This window comes from Cygnus atratus, chromosome 1, assembly GCF_013377495.2.
Source record: "Cygnus atratus isolate AKBS03 ecotype Queensland, Australia chromosome 1, CAtr_DNAZoo_HiC_assembly, whole genome shotgun sequence".
In the NCBI taxonomy this organism is placed as follows: domain Eukaryota; kingdom Metazoa; phylum Chordata; class Aves; order Anseriformes; family Anatidae; genus Cygnus; species Cygnus atratus.
The window spans coordinates 16,318,955-16,333,263 of NC_066362.1; the positions used below are offsets into that span (position 1 = coordinate 16,318,955).

The 14,309-nt window shown below is 43.9% G+C and overlaps 1 protein-coding gene across 1 annotated transcript in view; it reads right to left on the reverse strand.

The window, feature by feature from the left end:
• CELSR1 (cadherin EGF LAG seven-pass G-type receptor 1) overlaps positions 1-14,309 on the reverse strand; it is a 165,965-nt gene that overhangs the window by 31,381 nt on the left and 120,275 nt on the right. The window contains 10 exon segments of the mRNA XM_050708099.1: positions 2,759-2,968; positions 3,734-3,828; positions 5,651-5,752; positions 6,562-6,745; positions 7,974-8,094; positions 9,847-9,988; positions 10,779-10,953; positions 11,312-11,425; positions 11,731-11,916; positions 12,358-12,524. Coding sequence (XP_050564056.1) covers positions 2,759-2,968; positions 3,734-3,828; positions 5,651-5,752; positions 6,562-6,745; positions 7,974-8,094; positions 9,847-9,988; positions 10,779-10,953; positions 11,312-11,425; positions 11,731-11,916; positions 12,358-12,524 — 1,496 coding nt within the window.

The window sequence follows — 14,309 nt, forward strand, 5'->3', positions numbered from 1 at the left end:
GCACGTTTTTCTGCAGCCTTATGAAAATATATACCAGTTACTCACACTGAGGCGTTTTGTTGTTTTTTCTACATAAAGGAAATCCCTTCCAACTTTTTATGATCAAAGTAAGACAAAATTGGATGCTATAAGTTGACTGTCTATCTCCCTCTCTCCCCTTAAGACAGGAAACCTATCAGGAAATGCAGAAGGAAAATCCAACCATATTTCACAGAATCACAGCTTGGCCTGCTCTTGACCACATCCAGGCGACTTTTGAAGATCTCCAAGGAGGAGACCCCACAGCCTCTCCAGGCAGCCTGTGCTATGCTCAGTGACCCACACTGCACAGAAGTGCTGCCTGATATTTATACAGAACCACCTGTGTTCTAGGTTGTTCCAATTTGCTTTGTCTCAGAGAGATCAGAGACAAGAAAAGCAGAGTGCTTGGGATGTACACTACAGAACTCACTTAGGGAACTCAAAATAATGTGATGTTAAAACAAACAAACAAAAAAAAACACCCTGTAGATAGAAGTACTGCTTTCTCTTCTTTTTTTTTTTCTTCTCTCTAATTTATTGAGCGTATTGATTCTTTGATAATTATGTCATTTTGCATGAAGAATAACAAAAACAAATATTAACTTGCATATACACATAAGAAAACTTAAATTATGTTGTTCTCCCTCCTTATTTATGTTTCTCCCCCATGTTTATGTTTCTTACAAACACAGTTAAAAAGGAGGTCCTAGATGAGGACATGCTGCTTCTGCTCTTTGTTATGAGAATATTCAAAGGAACCCTAAAGAAGAATGGAAGAACAAGACAACAAGAACCCCCAAAACAGTGTTAAATGGCTTAAATGGGAAAGGTACAGGGTTTAAATGGGAAAGGAGCAGTGTTTAATCTTGGTGTACATATGGACTACATTGTTGTGTCAAAACCTAATTCCTAACTAAGGTAAAATTGTAATAAATGATGATAGAATTAATCATCTCAAGCTCTACGGTAGCAGAGGGAAGTATCTGGATCCACAAAACCCTTCATTTAGAAGCAGACAGGGAAGGTGCTGTACTCCCTAAGTATTCCCTGAAGTTGCAAGCTTGTATTTGGGATAAAAGAGACTTCTCATCTACGATGAGAAGCACTACATGGCTCCCCAGGAACGCACTGTAGCAGGAGACACATGCTGTACTTGGTACCAGGCCTCCTCACCACTTGTGAATGTTATTTATGTTTTTTGGATCTGTTATATTTTTCAGGCTTCTCCCAAAGACTATTTAAAAAAAAAAAATTCCTCCTCCCCTTGTGCTCCCTCAGCCTAGGATGTAACCTCCTTTTTCTCATGAGCATTACTGATTAGTTTTCAAATTCTTGACCTACCCTAAAAATATTTAGGGAGTTTTTGAAAACATCATCCGTATGCATTTTAGTGCCAAGTGCAGAGAATAATAAATTAAAGCAGACTACTTTTTTATTTTTGTTCTTATTTTTACTTAAGAAAACACGTTAAAAACTCAGTTCCTTCCCAAGATCTGAATAGGGGAGTTCATTCACCCCAGAGTCAACAGCTTGTCAGCAAACGGTCTCCTTATGGAAGAAAACATGGAATCTCTTTAAACTTGGTTTATCTAAAATGTTAAATGTTTTCAAAGTTCTTCATTGTCTGTTGACTGCACAGCCCAAGACACTGAGGAATTTTCTCAGCCACGCTCCCGTCTACTCCCACCTCACGGGGAGGTGGTGCAGCTCCCTGACTTCCTGGTGCAGCTTGGTTCTGCACAAGGTCTCCGAGTTCACCCTAAAACCTGCCTGAGCTGGCTGGTCCCACTGGAGCCCCTGGAGCGGTGAGCTAGGTGTAGCACGCCTTTGGAGGGAGCCAGCCCACCTCTGGCCTGCACGAAGGCTGGTCTTAGCCCAAGGAGGGTTGCTCCAGCATCCCTATGCTGGCACAATTCCAGCTTGGGCTCTGTGTTGTGCCACGGTTGGGATCTTTGGAGCACGGGCAGCAATACCCCGTAGTGCATGCGGGAGTGAGGGGAGCTCCGCCAGGCTGAGCACAGATCATCCCACCTGGTCACAGAAAAAACACAACTTCCTCCAAGTCTGACATTTTTCCACCACAACTGCACGTTCCCCCTGTCAAAGACGGTTCTACAGCTTGTTCTCTACCCCTCGTCAGGACTTTGGTAAAAACTGGGCCTTTCATGAATGTACTGACTAGCAGAAGCCCTCTGGCATGTATTTCCAATATTTCCAAGTGCCCGTATCACTTAAAATTTCAATATAGCGTGAAGTCTCTTTCAGTGTACCAACTGCTTAACAGACATGATTCAGTGTTTCCAAAGTTGAATTGTAAAAAACCTTCAGAGTCAGTAGCTGGCTCAGATTTCACTACATATTTAAATGAAAATGATCAAATTAGACAGGTTTTCCAACAAAATTGAATATAATAGACAAAACCAGGAATATCCAGGAATAGTACATCAAGTTGATTATTTTTTAATTTGAGAAATTTTACTTTTGGACGTTAGTATGATGATTTTTATTGTAACAGTGCTTTCTGTGACATATATATTCTGTGCACGTGTGCACACATGCATAACCAACTTCCCACTCTAAACTGAGAAGACCAACTCATTTGTGAGACAGGTCAGAGCAATTACATAACATTCACTCCTTCTTGGTCAATGACAAATTCAATTATCAATTTTCACTTGTCACAAAACTTTTCAGGGGTGCTGTAAAGGCTCAGCACAGTGTATATTATCTCTCTTACCTCATTGAATTCCACATCCCTCGTGGCCGCCAGGTCAAACCCTTGCTGCTGGCTCTCATACTCTAGGACCCGGATCATCATCTGGTAAGCTGTCCTCACATCATTGCCGTACAAGCTGTGTGTATATTTGGTGGCATTCTGCAACACTCTAACAATCCGTACGGTTTTGTCTCCATCCAGCTTGGTCTCATTGCGGTGTAACTTCTCGTTCTGAACCAGAAACAAGAATGAAGGAAAAAAAAAAGTTTTTTTTTCTTTTTTTTTTTTTCACTCTAGTTACAAAGACATTCTTCATTTAGGGAACTTTGACACAAAAGTGTCATTTGACCCAAATGCTGCTTGTCTTGAGGAAGGGTGGATAGGACAGCTCAATGGAAAATGTAACTCAAGAGCCAGAAAAGCACAAAGGTCCAGATGGGAAATGAGAGGGTCAAGGATTTGGTCAAAGGATAGAGTTCGGGGACTTCAAACTGGAGTCTGACTGATGATCATTTATAAAATAAAGGCAGAAACTATAGGATGTCTTATGGAGTGTAAATATTAACAACATGTTTATTAGTGCTAAGAAAAATTAAGCAACAGGTGAGCAACTAGAAACAAGGTAAAACAAGAAAATAAAGAAATGTCTTTTTAAATTCAAGGAAAAATTACAATGGATCACCAGAAAAAAATGACCATTGTGCTGGATTATCATCTATATAAATCAGCGCTGTCCATATGAAGTCAATGACAACACGACAATTCATATCAAATGGACATTTGGACTACAGTGTCAATAGTCACTGAATGCTACAGTGTACACCTCAAAATATGGTTACGGGGTGAGCAACTATAAATATATCCTTTCCAGACTTCACTAGATTGGAGAAACTGTATTTCATTGTGTTCCGGGTGCGTTCATTATATGCAAACACTGCTGGGTCCTGACAGGCTGATCAGACTCTGGAGGACTAAACACAAGAAAACACAGCTTACCATGATTTTTAGATCCACAAAAGTGTTGGTGGTACAGTTGAAAAGCTCGGGAGGCAGCCAGCCTTTCTCAATGTTACAGTGGCGAACTGCATTTCCTGAAGGAGACAATGCATGAATAGTAAATAACGTTCTGAATTGCTCTAGATAAATCTCCATAGATTTCTACTTTCAAATTTCTTAGTGATATACACATACTTCACTTCCCAAACTGGCATTCCCTCCTGAGAAAAGTTAAAAGTTAGACAAACTTCAGTTCCACCCAACCACTCTCAGCCGCGCTGCCCTAATGTTCTCTAACAAATTCACCAATTTATTTATATCAAACATGAGAAAGACTGTGCATTTCCTAAATATTTACGAAAACATAACCCTGCTCAGATTTCTGTGCAATAGCCTGTATAGGAAGACCGCCCTGATAAACGCTATTTTCATGTCAGAACACGCTGGTGCCTTCGCACACAGCGCGCAGTAGACACTTCAGCCAACACAAATAATTTCCTTTTGCCACTGGTGAGTGGTTTGTGAGGAGCTTGCTGTTTAACCTCCTATTTTTTACTATTTGTCAAATCATTTTAAAAGGTGATTCTTGGCTGTGAATCCTTCACAATGAATTGCAAGTTATCAAATTCAAAACTAACATTGTTCTAGTTAACTTTGGATTCATATTGCATGTGTCTAAGCACTATAGTTACTAATATCTAAATAACAGAATTGTAACTGATAGAACAATATCTAACTGTATTATTTCTTTTCCATGAATATACAATTAAACCCAGGTTCCTAGTTGAATATTCATTATTATAAAGCTGACTTTCTTTGAATTCACTGTAAAATGTAAAATTCACTTATAACGTGCAATTATATTCACTTATAATGTGCAATTCCTAAGAGCATCCTTGCCTGCTATTTGCTAGAAGAGACATCAGAGTCAACCACAAGAACAGTGCACGTTTAGTGAGAAAACTTATTTTAATTCAATTTAAAGGTGTTTAGCAATGCTAATACTGTCTAATTTTTAAAAATATATATATTATATATTATATATTATATTATATATATATATATTATATATATATATATTATATTATATATATAGTGGAATTTGGGTGACCATGACGCTTCTGAACTCCTGCATCCCCCCTGGTAATATCTGGAAAAGTTACACAGTCATTTGTAATTCATTGAACCTGAAGAGTGCTCACTGCAGGTAAGAGTTACCAGGTCTAGAAATTAGACAGAAGTTTTGTTTCTGACAGAACAGCCTTCAGAAAAGATTGTGAACAGTTGTTTTCAAAAATCTGCTTTGGTTTTCTGTAAGATAAATGTTTTCAGGAACATGCATGAAAAAACAGATTGCCATTCGTTCACAGGACAAAATGACACAGCTCATATGCTCGGTAAAATACGTCTTTCAGGCATGTGAATTATGGCTTGCAGAAAAGATATTTGGCAGAAAAATGCAACCTCTGCTGTACCTCTTAGCACTGTTAGCCTACAATGCCAATAAAATGATCACCATGCAAACATTTTTCATCATTTTATCTTTGCCCAGAGGAGCTGTGTTCCTGGAGATGATGTGTAAGTCACTAGAAACTGAAAGTTACCTGTGTAAGAAGTGCTTGAACAACAGTAACCAGGACATTGGACTGTGCTTTTCTGAAAATACGGATACAGAATTTCTGTTCTTTGTATGTGTTTACCTGCTGCACCGTTATATTTATATTTTGGATATTTCAAATGTATTGTAACAGTTCTTGAGTTTCAGCTAGATAAAGTTTTGCCCTTGTGACATGCATAAGCTATGTTGTAATCTCCAGACTCAACGGATTAACACCATTCCCTATGTACATATTTTTTGCTGTTCCCCCCCTGCCCCCATGTAGATAAAGCAGTTAATGTTTTACCCAGGGAACTTACCCACTGATCCCTTAGGACACGGCACGGCAGCTGGCTGGCCAAACTTGGTCTGTGGCCACCAAATACCAGCCTCGAAAGCTTTGGGACACCCATTATAAATTACTGAAAGCAGAAGAAGAAATGATGCAATTTTTCTGAGAAGATAAAATCACAGAGGAACAACTAGAAGGTATTTCAGACTGCCAAAAGGACCTTCCAACCATCCCCAAGCCCCAACAGGATGCTTGCTCTTTGCAGCACCTCCCAAGCTGTAGCCCATCACCTGCTCCTTGTTCAGCAGCACGGTCGGACAGGTACAGGCAGAGGAGACCTCAGGGTGATTATGGGGCTCTGCATCTTGGTTCTGCATATCTCTGCCTGATCCTTTATTGTGGGAAAACACTTCCCCGTCATTTCACCCACACGCTGCGGTGAGATGACTGCTGCAGCAGCTTTGTGCTGATCACAGGTGGAGGGTGGGTGGGTGAGAGGACAGGCAGGACAGGCAAGGCAGTGGAAGAAAGGCATCTGGAGTGTGGCAGAGGACGTGAGGGTTCTCACCCACCTCGTCAGCTGTGGCACAGCCACGTTATTCTGTACTGGCAGATGAAGTCAGGCTTCTTGCAAAATTGGGATTAGGGTGTTTTGCTTTTTCCCTCTAAGCTAGCTATATTTCCACTTGATGGAAATAAAGAAATATGAGTTATTTTTTTTCTTTTTTCCCAGCCCCTGTGAGTCATATCGGCACAAATTTAGGAGAAGGGGTGCAGATTTAGGCTATTGCCCTGCTAGAGCCACCCCACTGGCCTTGCAGACACCCCAGCAGGCAGCAGCACACCCAGCACTGTGCTCCCCACATCTCCCCACTGCCATCGGCTCCCCTCCTGCTGCTCCAGCCCAGCTGATCAGCAGCGCTGCTGGACGGGGCATACCTTCACAGCCCTTCAGGGTGACTTCGGCAAAGGGGTTGTCGCAGCGGTTGCACTGCCGCCCTATGACTCCAGGTTTGCAAGGACACTGCCCTGTCTCCATGTCGCAGGAGCGCGTGTGGGAGCCCGAGGGGAAGCAGTCGCAGGGATAGCAGGTGTCGCTGCTCTGTGGCCGGTAGTAATTTGCCTAGAGAAACAGAAAAGGAAAGACAACGAAGTATTTTACTTATATCCCAAATATAAGTACTTGCTCGTGTTTCTGAAATCCTGGTCTAGCAGCACGTGCTTCATAAAAAGGCTCACTGAGCAGAGCACAGGATAATAATGATACTGCAATTAACAGAAAACATAACGTTTGACCATTCTTTCTGCTAACCCACAGTTATCTTACTGTGTTAGGCAGACCGAGCACAGCAGGGGTTGCTGGGCTGCCCAGAGCTGCAGGGGCACAGGGCACAGGGCGCTGTTTGCAGTGGGGGCACAGGGCCCACATCTCTCATTATGTACTTGCTGCTTGTGCCCAGCGAACCCACTCTTGAAGGATCTGCAGTTTTCTCTGCTTCGCAGTTCGGCTCCTGTCTAGCATGGAGCACCCAGTAAGAAAACTTCTTGCACTGTCCATTTATGTCACATGTACAGGGCAGAGAGAAATCAACGATCGTGTATTCGAATTGCATCTGCAAATGCTTTTGATCTGAGGTGCTACACGATTACACGAGACAATGGTGCTGGCACCCCACTGACTCGATTTAACGCAACAGTTGCTGTGTGTCCTGCTGGCATTTAGGAAAGAAGTGCTGGGCCAGACTCGCTGCTGCCGGTTCAAATAGGCAGGACTCCTCTGAGGTCATGCAAATCTATTGTAAAACCTATTGTGAAAAGCCCATTGTAAAACCTCCAGGAGGGAGGCGCCTCCCTTCCCGACTCTGTCCCCATATGTCTGCAAAAAGACTTGAGAGAGCAGTCCCTGAGGAAAGCGTTCAACCTCTCATTTTATTCATCTCTTCCAAGCTGCTAGGTCTTTGCTGACCTACTGCAGATGACAGCTTCACCCATCCAGCCCAAGCTGCTGCACGGAGATCACTTGCTTGTGACACAAAAACCACCACCAGCATTCCTCTCCGCCCAGGCCTGATCTCCCCCAGTAAATCAGGCTGCACTTCAGAGAGATCAGAGCCAGGCTTTCCTTCTCTCCGTTTTGCTTTACAAAAGCAAACAAGATAAGGGCTGCACAGTATGATTTGGTGAAGGGCAGTGCCAGCAAAATGTTTTAGGTAAACATTAACTATGGTGTGCACATATAGGATACAAAGCACAGCTCTGTATACTTTGTCTGGGTTGCTGCAGTTATTAGTGATGTAGTTACTTTTTAAGCTAAAGAATTTTTTTACTTCAGACTGCTGCTTTTTGCTTACCTTGCAGTGGCATTCCCCATTGGTCTTATTGCAATCAGGATCAAACCCTTTATTAGTCTCACAATTACACGGACCGCAGATAGGATTTCCCCACCAGCCTCTGGGACAAGGCAAGTCAATCCTATAAAAGAAAATCACATCCAGAGAAAGTTCTTTCAAGATTCCTCTTACAAGGTGGGAAAAAAGAGCTTTGGGCCAAATCTGCACTCAACTCCATCAGCTTATAAGGTGCAACGTATCTCACTGCAGCAGCCAACACTTTATATATATATATATATTTTTCACTCCAAAAATAAATAAAAGACAAAGAATATCAGTTCTACAAAACCCTAGTGGGAATGCTTCTCTAAATGTTTTCAGGACCAGCTCCTCTTTGTAAGGGGTATATATCTATATGAGCAAATAAAATGTTCATTCCTCTGGGAGAGGGTGATAGCACCCACGTTGCCTCCTGGAAGTGGTCCCTGGTCCCACCAGCCCCGTGGCTGGGCACTGCTGGGGTCAGCACGGGCTGGGGCAGGCTGGACAGCCCATGCCAGGCTGTGCCAACCCTCCAGCAGCCCATGCCCTGTCCCTAACTTACCCGTCGCCACCAGCACAACCTCAGGCTGTGTTTCCTCAATGCTTTACACCTACGTGAGGGCTGCTGTCTGGTTCTGTCCCCTCCCCATGCATTCCTGCCCCATGGAGCAGGAAAAAGCAGGTACAGCAAGCCAGAGGCCGGGCATCAACCCAAAAGCTGAAACATAACCCTTGGTTTTGCTGGTTCTTTTTCTCCTGGATAAACTTCCGAGCAGGTTTGCCCCACAGCCACTGCTGGCAAGGATGCCCTGGGATGGGATGAGGTAGCGATCAAGGACCCTGATGGCTGGAAGTGCATCAAGAAGTAGCCTGAAGGATGATGCTGCCGAGGCTGCCCTCAGCAATAATGCAGAAATGAATCCCTTCCCTGCTGTTTGTCTACAGGGAGAAAAGCTGCTCGCTGTCTGTTCCAAAGACCACACTGAATTTTGTTTATGGTAATTGCTGGGCTTGTACTTCTATGCTTTATAATATAGAAAAAAAAATCAATGCTGCACTTGACATGAAGTCAGCAGATAATGACAAGGGACTACTTCTCTTTGTTGCTAATCCAGAGGAGTGAAAGACGAATCTGGCAACAGCAATGTCAGTGTTTGCAAGCCCACACAACAAAAGGCAGAGGAAGAAGCTTGCAGTTTTCAAAGGGAAGGAAACAACATCACATGAGCTATTCCTAAATGTGTAGACAAATGCCCTTCATTTGCACATCATGAATGGCTCACATTAGAGCAAATCACAGTGCCATCTCGGGGATAGAGGAAGGCTGGTTGCTGAACGCTTATCTGAGACCAGGAAGCTGCAGATGAGGGAATCTGCACGTTTCCACCACACAGCAACAGGGCATAGACCTCCTAGGCTGTCCAGAAGACATGGATTTTTGCCAGCCCAGGGTCCAGACCCAAACTTCAAAGCCATTTTATGTGGCCAGGCCACCTAAGTGGGTGCATTGATCTGTGTGTGTTGGGGCAGCTGGAGGGGAAGCTCAGAGCCAGCTCTGGCCAAGCCTACCGAAAGGTACAGGTTAGAGGCCAAGCTGTGTAACGCAGCGCAATTGGTCTAGCCCCCGAACTGCTCATGAAGGGAAGTGGCCCCTGAGTGTACGGAAGTTTGTCTGGTATCTGGGAAGAGAGCTCGGGAGCACCGAAGGACAGGGAGCCTGCAAATACCATCTACTATGAACACGTGAAGTAGAACAGGAAAGCTAACTGAAGCATAAAAGAAAGTGATGGACTGCTCCCTTAGGAGGAAAGGCAGCTGGGAGGATCAAGGAACCAAAGAATAATTCTCCTACTTGCTCTCGCAGTACTGCCCGTAGTAGCTCTGTCCACATTCGCAGGTGTAGCCATGGGATGAGCTAGGTTTGTGCACACACGTGGAGACATGCTCACATGGGTTCAGGTTACATACATCAACACAGTCTCTTCCAAAGTACCCTGGGGAGACAAGGTCATAAAATTACAGCAACCATTGTAATTTACGATTTGCATGTCTCTAAAAGACCATCTATTTTATGCTCATACACTAATAACACATCTTCAATAATCAGGAGATTCTCCCTGAGATACTGTCAGAAGAAGGTACTCTTTTCCCTCTCAGCAAAAAAATATAGTGGGCTGTTCTTTTCGACAGCCTGTTAACATGCTTGAGGCACCCTTGTGTCTCTGGTTCCCAGTTTTATATTCAGGGCATGTGTTACAAATAGTTTTGTATTCTCTCCCTGCACGTACGGGAGGTGACTGTGCTGGGTGCTGACAGCATGTGCTGGCTACATGCACCAAAACAGAGAAAACATTCAAAGTATCTCGATTAGGATGCAGGGTGTGAGACTGAAATCCAACAGCAGAAAAGGCTGGGAAAGAAAAAGGGAGAAAAGAAAAAGAAAAGAGAAGGGAAAGAAAAAGAAAAGAGAAGAAAAGAAGAAAAGGGGAAGTGCACAGAAAGAGCCCTTTGGACCAGAAACTGTCTTTCTGTTTGGTTGACACATTTCCTAGAACAAATGATCCTTAGCCCATGACTGTAGTTGCAAGGGTGGTACAGTAGGACAAAGAAAGATTGGATGCTGATTGGAAGGAGAAGAATCGCTAGATGAGCACCACCACCAGCAGCAGGAGGCTTGCAAAGTGCTTGCAAAGCATCCTGCCACGGCTGCTGCTTCTCTTCTGATGAGCGCAGGGAGATGGGATCCAGCTCCTGTCTGAGTGCATGGGATGGTCAGTGGGTTACCTGGGTCGCACACGCAGGAGTAGCTGTCCCAGTCGTCGCTGCAGTAGCTGTGCTGGGGACACGGGTTGGAGTCACAGGGGTTATCCACTTCACAGCCCTCCTTCACATTGATCTTGATAGCCTGTTTCATGTTGAGCGTGGCTATATTTGTAGATGTCTCTCCCATTCTTACTCCCTGGTGACAAAAGACAATCATTTTTAACTTAGAGTTCTCATTCTGGATACAGTACTATGTGTTTCACTACTTCCATTAATCCTTGAGGATGCGTTTTACAGAAACATCGCCTGATGAGCCAAAATCAGAGTTTTTCAAATGCTAGTCTTTGGTTAAATCAAAGAAGCAAAAGAAAATGGATGTTGTCCTGTGAGACCAGATTTGTGCCTGGGAAAGTGGGTAGACTTTACTCTTGATTCTTAGGTATTTTGATGAAGGAAACAAATGTTTGGAGAAGGATGAAAAAGAAAAACCTGCATTTTCATATGGGTATTTTCTCAGAAGATCAACATTTGCCTCTATACTTCTCATTTCATACCTGCATACAGCCATAAAACCCCTGCTGAACAGAGATCTGGTCGCCAGAGACACCTCCCACAATGATGCTTTTCATTTTCAGTCCCGGTAGTTGATTTCCAATTTGCACAGTGCTCTGTTGAGGAAAAGGACAGTCGATAAGAAGCACTATCATCCTCTGCAACACGGACAGCTACTTTCTCTAGTGATGGAGTCAAGCAGTAGCTGACTGCACATTACGGAAAAAAATATTGAAGAAGTGAGGAGCTTGGACATCTGCATTTGTTCACAAGATATATAATCATTAGGTTTAATAAATTAATATAACTTTTTTAGGCACTAATCACTGCAGAACATCTCTCAGAGCATAAGTATTTGTCCACAGTCTCCTTACAAAATATTTCTGTAATGCTTAGTGGCAAAGCTATAATGCTACTGTACCTGGTACATCCCATAGTCCAAGGACATGACGGCCAGGTACTTGATGTCTTTTCCATCTTTAGCACTCTTTAGCTCGATTAATAAATGATGCCATTCCCCATCACTGACTCGTGTTTGGGTCATCTTCAAACTAGCAACCTGGCTCAGGCCACTGTACACTTCAAACTGAACATAGTTGTTCAGTATCTGTTGGGAAAAAAATCATGTCTATTCTTTGCGACATATTTAGATTTGGTGGGACAGAAGGCAAGATAAAAAGCATTTCCTTAGAAAACCTCAAAGGAAAAGAATACAATAAAAAAGAGAACACTTGCAATAACTCCTTGTATAATTTCAGACACTCAGTTTCTAACTTACCTTACTGGGGGGGGAAGAGGGGGAAGACAACAGAGACACGTTCTTTTCATTTGTATTAATGCACACTACTAACTTGGTTTAGAAAACCGTAAACCACAGAATTTGAAGTTTAGAACAATCACAAGTAGAATGCTGAAGAAATCTTTTGTATTTACTGATGTACATTTAGCTGGGTGGACGAAGCTGTGTAGTTCATGTGTCCATATCCACTGATGAGGATGGGGGAGAATTTCTTAATACTCTTCCAAGCAAAAAAGGCTACATTTCTACCTGGATGTTGATCTTGGATGCTGCTCCAGCGTTTGCTTGCATTAACATGCCATTGACTTTCCGGGTTCTGAACATCAGCCCAATGTACCACGGCACAGAGATGGTAATGTCAAGGTCACTCCAAATGATGATGCTCTCTCCACTGAAACGCTGAGGAGAAGGCATTACTGTAAAACAAAAAACATGACAGAAACACTTTATATCCTTCAGGACAAAGGTTAAGAGTAGAAATAACGTGGTATCATGGTGGTGGCACGAGGCAGCACCTCCACACTGCTACTGCATTATACAGGCGAGAGATGTTCCTAGAAAGGTACGCTTCGGGATCTCTGCTGACAGATTTCTGCTGGTGAGTGGGTGGACAAAGCAGGAAATGCGAGGGCAACACTTGCTGCAGATGCTTTCAACATATCCTTGATTACCTGCTTCTAATTAACAGATTAAACGCAGAGGAAAAGGCTCTGAGGCAACAGGAAATATAAATTAATTATAAATACACCAGGGCCAAATTGTTCAGCTGTCTCAGCTACGTGGTCGTTTTGCAGGGAGAAAGCTCTTGTGGAGTTACCAGAACCATCTGCTGTAGACATCCAGAGCTGACAGCTGAAGCGTTGCCCTGACGTCTAACCCTGCACGAACACGCGGTGGCTTTGGTGTGGGATCTGCAGTCAGGCAGCTCCCGACTGATGTCCTCCCTTCCAGGCATGGTGCGGCAGCTTTTTCCAAGTGGAAGCTGGCTCCTTCACCCCAGGATAAGTGCAGAAAGCCTCAAGAAACACCTGCTCAGGCTTCCACAAGCACTAGCAGGGGCATGGGGTGGGACAACTAAAGCTTGGCCTGGTCGTGAAATCCACACAGCAATTTAAAAGTTATCCATCGTACATAGATCAGAGACTCACAGAGGGGCTGAGGCTGGCAGGGCCCTCTGGAGGCCAGCTGCTCCAACCCCTGCCCAAGCAGCGACACCCAGAGCAGGCAGCCCAGGACCACGTCCACGCGGCTTCTGAAGGTCTCCAAGGAGGAGACTCCACAGGTTCTCTGGGTAGCCTGTGCTAGTGCTCGGTCAGTAAAGAAGTGCTTCCTGATGGAAGCCGATGGTGACTTAGGGTGCTTGCAGACACCATTCCCTTCCCACACCTTCTCCCAGTTCCCCTCCGTTCCCTGGGGCCAGGGCGCACCTTCCCCTGCTTCTAAAACAGAAATCCCTGTCCCCCAGAGCTTTGGCCTCTGGCCTCACCCCACCTCTGGCCTTTCCCCGTGCCTGGGACCGAGGGGCTGCAGGGAGGGCTGGGTGCTTGGTGGTCTTCTGCCTGCAAAGAGTATTGAGTTATTATTGGCTTCACAGCAATGCCCAGACCCCCCCGAAGATGGGAAATGCTATTGCAGGAGGCACTCCTCAAAGGCACAACATAAAATAACCAGTTTCTGAAAAGCAGGCAATTGAAGAAGTTGGATTCTTGCCCTGCCAAAGCCATTGCTCACGGTGAGCCTGATGCAGATCTAGCACTGCCAGAGCAACTTAGGAAATGCATCAGCCAATCACTCCTACACAAGAATGTAATATGTTAGCTACAACTTTTTTTTTTTCAAAATAGCTGCCTAATAATAGCTAATATTATTAGGACCATTGGTCATATCTGAGCACCCAAATGAGCAATCTGAAGGCCAGAAGCATTGTACATCAGTGATTCCTCCTGACTTTACCTTCATGCTCCTGAAATTTTGGTCACGTATCAGAAAAATTCATTTTTCCTTGTTTTGTGATTTTTCCTTTGGGACATTTTGCCCCACAAAATCATCAAAGAAGCAAGCGGCCTGCTGCCCTCAAAGTATTAGGGAAATAAATTGAGGCATCAGCAAGAATAAGGGGTTACAGAATGACAAGGAAAACGTGCAGGTCTGCACAGCACTGAATTTCCTGTTCAAATCTAAGAGGACGACAGAAGAAATAA